The sequence below is a fragment of the Muntiacus reevesi genome, chromosome 1 (assembly GCF_963930625.1).
Source record: "Muntiacus reevesi chromosome 1, mMunRee1.1, whole genome shotgun sequence".
In the NCBI taxonomy this organism is placed as follows: domain Eukaryota; kingdom Metazoa; phylum Chordata; class Mammalia; order Artiodactyla; family Cervidae; genus Muntiacus; species Muntiacus reevesi.
The window spans coordinates 229621763-229634263 of record NC_089249.1 but is presented as its reverse complement, the minus strand read 5'-3'; the positions used below and the strand labels follow the sequence as shown (position 1 = coordinate 229634263).

Here is a 12501-nt window from a genome sequence, read left to right as displayed (position 1 = left end):
TCCCACCGACTACCCCTTATTTTGCAACCATTTGAGGAAAAGCAGTTGAATATAAAAATAAGACTTTATTTTATCCTGTCCCATCAAAAGCCATGAGCCACTGAATCAAAAAAAGAAAAAAGGAAAGAAAAAAAAGGAGATTCCAGGGACCGGTATTAAGTACACCACACTGAGTTCCATCTGGTCCTCTTGCCTGGACAGTGCTGGGTGAAAGGGGAAGAGCTGGGATCCAGAGGTCTTGGCTTAGGCTTAGGTGTGGGAGCTCAGGGCATGATACCATTATGGTTCTAAACCCCCAAAGGGGATTTATGGGCGAGGACACGGGAGTATGGGAGATAAGGAGTGGAGTACATGACTTTCAGAAGTCAGGTTACCCATGAAGAGCTGTCTGCTGGAGAGCATGCACGCGATCCTGAAGCTGTGCCACCTCCTCATGCCTTTGTAAGGCCTGCAGCCCTGACTGCTGCAAGAAAGCCTGGGCAGCCTGAAAGCAGGGAAGAAAGAGATTCAACACTGGGTCCCTGAGCTGCAGCACACAAATACCACAGCCTTGAGTTAGCCCACCTCTTCTTGGAAGAGTGCATTCCCAAAAAGAGTACAGAAGTTTGAACCTGGAGCCCACATAGGCTAGCCAGGCCCAGAGAACTAACTAAAGACTGTAAGGAAGGGGGCCACGGTGGAACAGGGGGACTGGGGACTAAGGCCAGAAACCTACCCCTGGCTGATAGAGGAACAGCAGCTGCAGCAGCTCCAAACTCTGGCCTACTACTTCAGTGTCAGAGAGGGCCAACGTGTCCAGCAAGGTGGGGAGCAGGAGCCCTGGCCATAGATGCTGACAGTAAGCGGGACCTTTCTCTGCAACGTTGCACAGAACTGTGAGCACCTGCAGACAGAAACATGTACACAGTCCCCACAAACAATGAAACCCAAAGATTTTAAAGATAGCTGGAATGGAGTGCTGACCACATGCCCAGTCACCATGCCAAGCATTCTTAATATGCATATTCTGTAATCCTCTCAGGCACCCTCTGGTAGGATTATATTCCCAATTATAAATGAGGAAACTGAAGTTTAAGGTGGTTAGCTGATATGCCCAACATTAATAACTAGTAAACTATAGTTTAGGAACTCACACCTAGACTGCTCTGTGATTGTATGGCTCTGAAGAAATCCATACCACACCACCTGCCAGCTCTCAGCTCAGGGTACTTCTGAGGGCTCAGGTCTGTTCCCACTGTTTTACACTTAGGCCACCATATCTTGGACCCGAGGGAACCAAATACCTACCAATACGCTCACAACATTAGACACTGACAACAAGTGCAAGAGGGGCTCAATCAGATCCAGGGAGATCAAGGAGGTACAGAAACTAGGACTGTTTGCTGAAAGGGAAAATATCAAGAGTGAAGTTCCTCCAACTCAGGCATGAAACCAACCCACTCCCAATCCTACCCACCTCAGCCCAGACCAAGAAGAAATATTCCCAGGAGCTAAAGGTCCAGGCCAAAGCAGACTGTGGTGCTTACCAGTGAGGTTGTTAAGGAGCCAGAGACCCTCAGGAAGCAGGCTGGGCTGTTCCTGGAGGAAGAACTGCAGAAGGATAAATAAGGCTGCCACAACACGCTCATCTCGGAGATGCACTGGCCCTCCCACAGTCTCTGCTGCTGCCTCTGTCAGCAAGTTGCTTAGACACCGAACAACAGGGCATACCAGCTGTAAAGACGAGCAGGGGTTCAGGTTTAAGGAGGAAGGGGCAACCTGCATATGAGCAGGAACTGAATCAGAAGGTCACCCAGATAGATATTGGCCTGTCCACGTACCAGCTCCAGTCCTGCATTCTTAGTTCTCTGGACAGCCGCAGCCAAGTCCAACAGCAGCAGCCCCAGGGTGGTTAGAGCCCCCTGGGTGATGAGCAGGGCATTGTTGACCTGGCTGGGCAACAGGAAGCAAGCAGTCACTACTCAGTCAGTCCTACATTAAGCTGGCCAACAGCCTAGGTCTGTGGGTTCCCTGGGCTCCAAGAAGAGAGGACCAGAGAAGAAAGAAGACTCATCCCCACAATTTCAGAAACTAAAGCCTGAATGTCATGGAAGGAAGCCCCAGGGGAAGTCTGGTACTTTCCCAGTTGCCCTATTACCTGCAGATGATGTAGTGAAGGCACCAGGCAAATTCCACAGCTACCCCAAGGTTCAGCTTTGGGCCGGGTTGTAACAGTTGCAGTATGTGCTGGGGGAGAGTAGAGCCCAGGACGGAGCTGTCAGTAGAAGCAGAGCTCTGAGTAGGAACCATGGAAGGCAAGATGTCAATCACTCTTCCCAAACCCGAAGAGCAGGTGGCAAAGTGCCCAAAACCCAAAGCTCTTCCCAGTCAGGCGCATGGGGTTAAAATGTCCAACGCATTGGAAACAAGACTCAGTCAGGCATCCAGGGGCTACACTACCGAGTAGGTCACACCTGCCTACACATGAGTTTGACTTACGGGATGATCTTCTCTGGAGCCTCCTTAGCCTGCAGAAGCTGGGACAAGGCATATCCAAGGGCTTCCAGCACAGTCAGACGGGGAGACTAGGAGCAGAGCAGGGGTCTGACTCTGGAAGCTAGGCCGTAAGGTTTTCTACGACTTTCAGCCTCTTAGCGCAGAGAGGAGGCTGCAGCTGCCTAACCAGAGCAGGTGGGCCGTGTGAGGAGATGGGTACTCCAGGAGGAAGAAAGGAGGTGGACACTCACCTGGATGCAGGCAGCCAAAGCCGGAACAATGCCCTGAGGCAGAAGCTGCCTTCTCACAGCCTCACTCTCCACAATCAGGTTACCCAGGGTATACAGACAGAGCTCCTAAGAGCAGAACAACAAAAGCACTGGGCTTGGCCTACCTTAGGATCTCAGGCCGGGGGTGGATGGGGGGCGTGGGCAGGGGCTAGGGTGGGAATGGGAAAGATGAAGCATCCCAGTCCTTGAGAATCTGGGCATAGGGGAGTGGCAGGAGATGGTGCATGTATGACTGTGGCTGTCAGGGAAACAGGTTTTCCTCTTTAACCTACCTGCCAGCTCAAACTGGACCCAAAAGCATAATTTTTAAATCCAAACCAAAAACAAGGTAGGACAGGGCTTACTATAAAGTCTGAGCTGTGACCGGAGAGGTAGGTGAGAAGGTAGGAAGTGGCTGGCAGGCAGGCCTCAGCCACCGCAGACTGCTCAGAGTGAGAGAGCTCATGAAGGCACCGAGCCGCCTCAAGCTGCAGCAGGGCCTGGTTGCTGGTCAGGAGCCCGACCAGGGTCCGAATGCTGCCCTCCAGCCTACATGAGTGAGCACCAGAGTCCTTCTCAGCTAGCGGCCCATCCCCTCCACACCCCTGTCCATCCCCCAGTGCCCCAGCCACCCACTCACATCATCCACACTGACCTGATGAAGATCTGTTGTGTCTCAGGGTGCTGCAAGCCTCGACGAAGGCTGACCAGAGCCCTCTCCCTCTCCTTTTCCTCTATCCCCCGCTGGGCCAACCGCAGGAACTCCTGGATCTGCAGCACAGCACAGGGAAATGAGACATGGCAACACATCGATGCCAGATAGCAAGGCATGAGTTCTGCTCTGCCTACTTCACTTGTGAGCCCTCCAATATGGCATGATCCCGAGAACTTGTCATTCACACTATTATGGTTAATAAATGCTAACCCTGCAGTAGAGTGGACAGAAGAGGGAATCAAAACTGCATTTAATACCAGTCCTGCCACTTATTCTACAGGGGACTAAACCCAGTTTCTCACCTGAAAATTGGGAGTAGCATCTACTCTGGTGTCTTACTGGGTTATTTCAAGAATAATATTTAAATCTCTCAGCCTGGCATAACCTACCCCTCCAGCCATTGTCCCCATACAACTGACACTGCAACAACATTTAGCATAACATGACTTGTTTTTTCAATGTTTCCAAGCTTTTGCAATATCCATCCCTTCTGCATGGGATACCATCCACAGGTCCTTCACTTACTTCAGCTTTCTCTTCTAACTGCCTCTGGGAAATTAGTTCTTTCTGGTATCCTTTGGAAGACTCAGTGGTTTCTACTGTGCCTCATGTTTCCTTCACCACAGGTAGGAGCACATCTGTCTCCTTCAGTGGGTTGGGAACATGTCAAAGAAAGGGACTCTTTTCTTTTTTGTGTACCTGAGTACCCAGCATAGGTGTCTTGGTACAAAATAGACACACAATGAATAAATGACATAACCTAGGTATAAGTTCTTCATAAACTATACACATAAACATAGTATAAACATAGAGTATGCCTGATGCTTGCTAAATGAATAAATGAGCTGAAATAAGTTCTTTTGTTCACTTATTTCATAAATGCTGAGCATCTACTATACACCAGATACTGTATAAGCATCTGAATTTTCAATGATGACAAAGTCTAGGTTCCTGTGGATAAAGTCTAGTTAGAAAAAAGGTAACAAACAAGCAAACAATTAGTATAATTAACATTCTGCAGACCTACTTTAGATGCAGCAAATGCAAAGGCCATAGAGAAGAATGGGGCTGGTATATTGTTCCAAGAACTGAAAAGAGGACAATGTGGCTGAAATGAGTAAACCGATAAAGACTGCAAATGGCAGAAGTTATACTATGCTAGAGTGTGTAGATCAGAGGAAGGATTTTGGACGCATCTGCCTGATGTGTAAAGAATGAATTTTTTAAATTAATTTAATAGGAGGCTAATTACTTTACAATATTGTGGTGGTTTTCGCCATACATCAACATGAATCAGTCATGGGTGTACAGGTGTCTCCCCATCCTGAACCCCCCTCCCAAAGAATGAATTTGAGAGAGGCAAAATTTCTGTAGATGACCTGTTAAGAGGCTTCTGTTAAGTATGCAGAGAAAAGGGTACTGTCAGTATTGACGACAACGCCATGTAAAGAGGTAGGAGGCAAAAAAGGGTGGGGGGGAGAGGGGAGGGGAAGAGAGGGCAGGGGAGGGGAGGACTCGATGATGTATTGGTGTGGGGGTAAGGAAGAGAGTTGTCAAGAATGATTTCCTGGTTTCTAGGAATGGAAAAGCAAAGGATAGAGACGCAAATGGCACTAGACGGATGGAGAAGCAAATGGCAACCCACTCTAGTATTCTTGCCGGGAGAACGCCATGGACAGAGGAGCCTGGCGGGTTACAGTACACGGGAGTCACAGGGTCGTACAGGACTGAAGCGACTGAGCACTAGACGGAGAGAGGTGTTGAAGGGTCCGCGATCAGGTTTGGAGACAGCCCTCCAGTACAACAGAAGGAATTTGCCGCCTAGTGGGTGTGACTCTCACCACGCGCCCTGACCGCTCACCTCGGCTTCTCCGAGGATCACGACCACACATCCCCCTTCAGCTTCCTCCGTAGCTTCGTCTCTCAGCAGCCTCTTGCTGACCAGCTGCTGCTCCCTCCGCGCCTTCCGCAGTGCTGAGGGGAAAGGAGACGTCTGAGCATGGGAGGGGAACCCACAACCCAGGGCTCGTCCCGTTGCCCCATCTCCGACCTCCATAACCCCATCCTCCAGTGCTCCCTCGCCCACCGCACCTGCCTCCCGCTCCCGCCGGCGGCACCGTAGCTCCTCCACTCCGCAGCCTAACGGCCTGAGGAGGCCTCGCCGTCCGCTCCACATGACAGAAGTGGAAAAATTCTGCACGAACTGGAGAGCCAACAACTTTACCCAGAGATCCAAAACAGGACACAGCCGGCGCAGGCGCAGCGCAGGGCGGAAAGGGAGTTCCTCGTCAGTGGGCGGGGCACGCAGCGAAGTGAAGGCGGGGCGGAAAGAGGGGGCGCGACCACAGGCCGGCCTGGGCGAAGCGGCGAGAGTGTGGGGCAGACCGAGGGAGGGAAGATGAAAAGACAGGATTGGGTGGGGCGAGGGCGGGGAGGGGCCACTGATTGAGGGATGGAACCTTTAGCCAAGCGAATTCCAAGTAGCAGCTGTGGCTTCGAGCTTCTTTGGTGGCTCAGTGGTAAAGAACCCGCCTGCCAATGCTGGAGACATAGGTTCGATCCCTGGATAAGGGAATGGCAGCCCACGCCAGTATTGTCTGGGAAATCGCATGGACAGAGGACCCTGGCGCAAAAGAATCCCACATGACTTTGCGACTAAACAAGCTGTCCCTCTGCCTTCGGTTTCTCGGCTGCAGACATTGGAACCTTCCCGCCCCTAACACAGTCTAAAAGAACATTCAAAACTATCCTGAGTTCTAAAGGGACTTCCCTGGAGTCCAGTGGTTAAGACTCCGCGCTTCCGTTGGGGCCGGCGAGGTTGGATCCCTAATCGGGGAACTAAAATCCTGAGTGCCGCGTTAAAAGCCCCCAAAGCAAAAAATAAAATAAAATAAAAATACTACCCTGAAGATATCGAATGCCCTTTTACCAATAACAATGACTCTTAGGTGATGAGTGCTAGCTAAATCCTAGACGCTGCCATGAGAGTTATCCCCATTTTCAGTTCAGTTCACTTCAGTCGCTCAGTCGTGTCCGACTCTTTGCGACCCCATGAACCGCAGCACTCCAGGCCTCCCTGTCCATCACCAACTCCCGGAGTCCACCCAGACCCATGTCCATTGAGTCGGTGATGTTCATCCTCTGTCATCCCCTTCTCCTCCTGCCCTCAATCTTTCCCAGCATCAGGGTCTTTTCAAATGAGTCAGCTCTTTGCATCAGGTGCCCAAAATATTGGAGTTTCAGCTTCAACATCAGTCCTTCCAATGAACACCCAGGACTGATCTCCTTTAGGATGGATTGGTTGGACCTCCTTGCGGTCCAAGGGACTCTCAAGAGTCTTCTCCAACACCACAGTTCAAAAGCATCAATTCTTCTGCGCTCAGCTTTCTTTATAGTCCAACTCTCACATCCATACATGACCACTGGAAAAACCATAGCCTTGACTAGATGGACCTTTGTTGACAAAGTAATATCTCTGCTTTTTAATATGCTGTCTAGATTGGTCATAACTTTCCTTCCAAGGAGTAAGCGTCTTTTAATTTCATGACTGCAATCACCATCTGAAGTGATTTTGGGACCCAGAAAAATAGTCAGCCACTGTTTCGACTGTTTCCCCATCTATTTGCCATGAAGTGATGGGACCGGAATGTTTCTGAATGTTGAGCTTTAAGCCAACTTTTTCACTCTCGTTTTTCACTTTCATCAAGAGGCTCTTTAGTTCTTCTTCACTTTCTGCCATAAGGGTGGTGTCATCTGCATATCTGAGGTTATTGATACTCCTCCCGGCAATCTTGATTCCAGCTTGTGCTTCCTCCAGCCCAGCGTTTCTCATGATGCACTCTGCATATAAGTTAAATAAGCAGGGAGACAATATACAGCCTTGACATACTCCTTTTCCTATTTGGAACCAGGCTGTTGTTCCATGTCCAGTTCTAACTGTTGCTTCCTGATCTGCATACAGGTTTCTCAAGAGGCAGGTCAGGTGGTCTGGTATTCCCATCTCTTTCAGAATTTTCCACAGTTTATTGTGATCCACACAGTCAAAGGCTTTGGCATAGTCAATAAAGCAGAAATAGATGTTTTTCTGGAACTCTCTTGCTTTTTCTATGATCCAGCGCATGTTGGCAATTTGATCTCTGGTTCCTTTGCCTTTTCTAAAACCAGCTTGGACATCTGAAAGTTCACGGTTCACGTATTGCTGAAGCCTGGCTTGGAGAGTAAAAATCTCCATTTTACGGGTGAGAAAAATGAGACAAATACAATTATGGGTCACTGTTCTGCATAAAAGTGAATGGCAAAAAAAAGTGAATGGCATTATTTTTACAATAAAGTAATTGTTTCATCAACACTGAGCACCACTAATCTACTAGGTAATGGGGAAACACTGGTGAATTAAGCACTGAGTTCCAGGGAATTCCCTGGCAGTTCATTGGTTAGAAATAGGCACTTTCACTGCCATAACCCCAGGTTCAATCCGCCCTCTGGAACTAAGATCCCAAAAGCTGGGCGGTGCGGCCAAAACAAACAAAAGCTGTTCCATACCCTCAAAAATCTGAATTGTGCCCAACTAAGCCCTACATGGTCTATTTCCTGCATACCTCTCCAGCCGTGCCTTACTCATCTCTCCTAGGATTTTTGTTCCCTAAACAAGCCTTGCACTTTTTTCTCTTCTGGGCTTTTGCACAGGCTGTTCCATTGTCTGCAGCCCAGTCTCTGCCACCCCACCTCTACTACAACCAGCCCCCTTCCTTTAACTAACACCATCCTCAAAATATCCACTGCCCTACTCAGAACAACTGGACCAGTGCCCCTGTTTGAGAGCATGTAGCATCATACACTTCTTCATAACCCTTTTCACAGCTGTCATTGTTACAGTGTAATTGTTTGATGTTTTCTCCTCCCAAACACCCTTCACAACTCCAAGAGAGTAGAATCCTGGTAGCACTTAAGAATTTTTATTGAGGCAATTCCCTGGTGGCCCAGTGGTTAGGACTCCATGCTTTCACTGCTGAGGACAGAGAGTTCAGTCCCTGGTGGGCATCTAAGATCATGGGCAAGGTGTGTGCCAAGAAAAAAAAAAAAAGTTAAAGAATTCTTATAGAATCTGCTGATCATTTGAAATTAAAAGACACTTGCTCCTTGGAAGAAAAGCTATGACAAATCTGGACAGCATATTAAAAAGCAGAGACATCACTTTGCCAAAAAGGTTCAGTAGTCATGAGAGTTGGACCAAAAAGAAGGCTGAGCACCAAAGAATTGATGCATTTAAATTGTGTTGCTGGAGAAAACTCTTGAAAGTCCCTTGGACAGCAAACAGATCAAACCAGTCAATCCTAAAGGAAATCAATCCTGAATATTCATGAAGGACTGACGCTGAAGCTGAAGTTCCAATACTTTGGCCACCTGATGCAAAGAGCTGCCTCATTGAAAAAGATTCTGATGCTGGGAAAAACTGAAAGCAAAAGGAGATGAGGGCAGCAGAGGATGAGACAGTTAGATAGCATCACTGACTCAGTGGACATGAATCTGAGCAAACTCTGGGAGTTAGTGAAGGACAGGGGAGCCTAGTGTGCTGCAGTCCGTGGGGCTGAAAAGAGATGGACACAACAACAATTTTTTGAAACCTACGACTTAGGCAAAAGTGCAAGTAAGAACAAATCCAAGAAAGGAAAGTGTTCTTCAAACCAACTGTTCTTCAAACCAACTTCCTTCCCTTGGATTTAATTCCACTTCGTGGAGTTAGTCAAGGAAGTCTTTGATTTCTTCCACGAAACATCTAGTTAAATATCTGCAGAACATCGTCTTATCCTCCACATCTTCCCTTCAGCTCCAGCATCCATCCAGCCTCTGGACAATCATTTATTGAGCATTATTTATTTATTTAGTGGAAGCACAGAGCCCTAGCCCTTGGACCAGCAGGGAATTCCCTGAGTATCATTATTGATGCACCATGATCTAGCTGGGGAATAGGATCTGGGTCTTGTCCCCTTCCTTATGGGACAGGCTGGCTTCTGACACCTACATCTTTCTCATAATATGAAAGATAAGGCAAGTCCCCAGGAAAAATCTATGCTCTGCCCAGAGTGTCTGCTCAGTTACAGCTGCCCAAACTATTTTTGTTTTTGTTTTTTCTTTTTTGGTGAGGGAGGAGGGCTTGTTTTTTGTTTGTTTGTTTTATTGCACTTATCTGCCTGGCAACACTATTAACCCTGTAAGAAACAGCCCCATGTCCTATTACAGGCCTAGCTGTTTCTTTCTCTAGAGCTCCCACAAGTCCTTATTTTCTCCTGTGTAAGAATCCTGTTCACCATGGACTGTAGTTCTGTGTCTGCATTTGCCTCCCCCACCTTCTAGAGTACTTGAGGAACTGTGTGATGATCAGATCAGCATCCCAAGACTTGGCATCAGCTCTGGCACTTGGTAGACAAATGATGGATTATTTTTTGAATGAAGCTGTGACTTGGGAACCTTTGCAAAACCATTATTGCCCCTCTTAACTTGGAGTGTCTCCTCTAAGATGATGGAATCTTTTAAACCATTTTTAAAAATTGAAGTATAGTTAATTTATGTTACATTAGTTTCAGGTGTACAGCAAAGTGATTCAGTCATTTATATATATTCTTTTTCAGATCCTTTTTCATTACAGGTTACTATAAGATAATGAATAGAGTTTCTGCACTACACAGTAGATCTTTGTTGTTAAAGTGATGGAATTTGCTGAGGAGTCAGGCTTCAGTAGCCTGGGCCCTCTGAATGCAGAGACTCTCATGAAGACAACAATGAGGGGCTACTGCTACAACCTTAGTGGTAGTGTTGGGATTTCAAGCCTGTTTGTCTGACTGCAGTCAGTTGGCGTATTTCACACTGAACTAATACTCATATCTTGGTCCTCAGGGATGTCCCAGTGACACGGTCTGGACTTTAGGCATGACTTTAGGTATTAGGACATGCCCAACAGGACATACAGGAGGCAGTGTGGTCCAATGTGGGCTCCTTCTTTGCACTGGGGACAGATGTGTAGTTACTTCTGGGGAAAAGGGAAATGAGAATTCAAATGTTTTTATGTAGCTCTTTGCCCAGAAATCTAGAAGTTCAGACTTACAAGGGCTCTTTTAAATGTACAGCCCTTCTGAAACTGAGGGCAGTCATCAACTAGATCTCTTGAACTATAACTTAATAAATAATATCATATAAATTACCTTCATCAATCAAGCTCACCTTAGCCTTAATCGTTCCTGCAAATTACATACCTTCATGTAGCTTACACAGTATGTCACAAGACTCCATTAATACCTCTTCATGGGCAATACCTCTGATGTATGGATTGCTATAGTAATGGTTCCTTAAGCCGATTTTTCAGGAACTTAGAGTCAGCTCTTGTCCAGTTCACATTCCAGCTGATTAAGACTGCTTGAAACCACAACCCTCCAACCAGGTCTGTGTGAGTGCTGGATGGATGGCCTTTTGATGTCAGAGGGCTAAAACTTCACTCTCAGACCATGCTAACACTACCATTTTATGAATGTCCCTCCCATGAAGAAGCATGTAACTCAGACACACCAGCAGAGTACCGATTACCTCACCTTTTTTCCTATCCCCAATCACCTTCTTCTGCACCTCCAACCAATCTATACCCTTCACCCATAAGTATCCTAAGCCCCTTTCCGTTGAGGAGGTAAATGTGAGATTTGTTCTTCCTGCTCCTCAGATTCCTCATGAATAAATGCTTTCTACAAACTTCAGGGTTTCAGAGTTTGGCTTAATGCCTGTTGGCCAAACAAACCTGGTTTGGTAACACTTCCGCACCCTCTGGGACACGTGCTTTTCTTTTCTTGAAAGAGTAGGTGAGTTACTAATTAATCCTCATTCAACACAGGTCCAGTTTTTCCTTCCTAGGACATAGGAATTGTGCTGGGGAGAGGGCAGGAGAGAGCTAGGTGCAAGTGAGAAAATTATATTAGGAATATCTTGTTTCTCAAATTTCAGGATAGAGAAGTGGAAACTAAGAGAGTGAGGCACTTGGCCGATGTGTCTCTGTTCAACACATAGACTTCTCTACTTTTAAGAAAGCTGTTACTTTAAAACTCATGAATCACCACATGGCACACCTGTTACATGTAACATTGTACATCAGTTATACTTCGATTAAAAAAAAGAATCTATCAGGATTACCTTCTCCTAAGACACACCTGGAGAAGGCAATGGCAACCCATTCCAGTACTCTCGCCTGGAAAATCCCAAGAACGGAGGAGCCTGGTAGGCTGCAGTCCATGGGGTCGTTGAGAGTCGGACAAGACTCAGCGATGTCACTTTCACTTCTCACTTTCATGCATTGGAGAAGGAAGTGTCAACCCACTCCAGTGTTCTTGCCTGAAGAATCCCAGGGACCGGCGAGCCTGGTGGGCTGCCTTCTATGGGGTCGCACAGAGTTGGACACGACTGAAGCGACTTAGCAGCAGCAGCAGCAAGACACACCAGAGTTGGTCAATGAAGATTTCTGCTGTGTCTGCAACTTCCCTGGTGGTCCAGTGGCTAAGACTGCCACTCCCAATGCAGGGGTGTGGACTTTCAATTCCTGGTCAGGGAACTAAGATCACACAAGCAGCAGCCCCCCCCCCCCAAAAAAAAATAAAAACCTGTTACTTTCTTAATAAACACATTTAAAGAACAAGTCAGCAAACAACAAAAAAGCACATTGGGGGGAAGCTGTTCTTTAGACCAACTTCCTTCTCTCAAACTAGCCCTTGGAGTCAATAAATGAAGTTTGCAGTCTCTTCCACAATATATCCAGTTAAATATCTGAGGATATTCAGGGAGTTGAACTTGGTTGACAAGAAGGTAATAACAACCACCAAGACTAGGGAAAAGTTATGGAAAGTACCCAGCCTGAATCACTGGGATAGGGGCAGGGGACATTGAGAATCCTGTCCTGAGGAACTGGGGATCTCCCTTTCTCCAACCCAGACAAGCCTGGAGGCATCTGAGTCATCCGGGCACTGCCTGGGTCAGAGGAATAGATGCCTTGCAAGATCCTTCCTGTTA

General features: G+C 47.3%; 1 protein-coding gene across 2 annotated transcripts; it reads right to left on the bottom strand.

The window, feature by feature from the left end:
• Window positions 1–48: 48 nt before the first annotated feature.
• TMCO6 (transmembrane and coiled-coil domains 6) lies at window positions 49–5721 on the bottom strand. Of its 2 annotated transcripts, XM_065918706.1 has the most exons (12): window positions 5551–5721; window positions 5321–5433; window positions 3400–3515; window positions 3110–3293; window positions 2727–2831; window positions 2479–2564; window positions 2138–2254; window positions 1821–1932; window positions 1527–1713; window positions 1288–1382; window positions 716–883; window positions 49–484 (listed from the first exon to the last, which is right to left on the bottom strand). In XM_065918706.1, the coding sequence occupies exons 1-12, from the start codon at window positions 5633–5635 to the stop codon at window positions 371–373; spliced, it is 1482 nt and encodes a 493-aa protein (XP_065774778.1). In that variant the 5' UTR covers window positions 5636–5721; the 3' UTR covers window positions 49–370. The 2 variants fall into 2 exon arrangements, with proteins under 2 accessions (XP_065774778.1, XP_065774779.1); XM_065918707.1 differs by lacking the exon at window positions 2479–2564 and having other exon boundaries at window positions 1821–1928.
• Between the last annotated feature and the right edge of the window lie 6780 nt (window positions 5722–12501).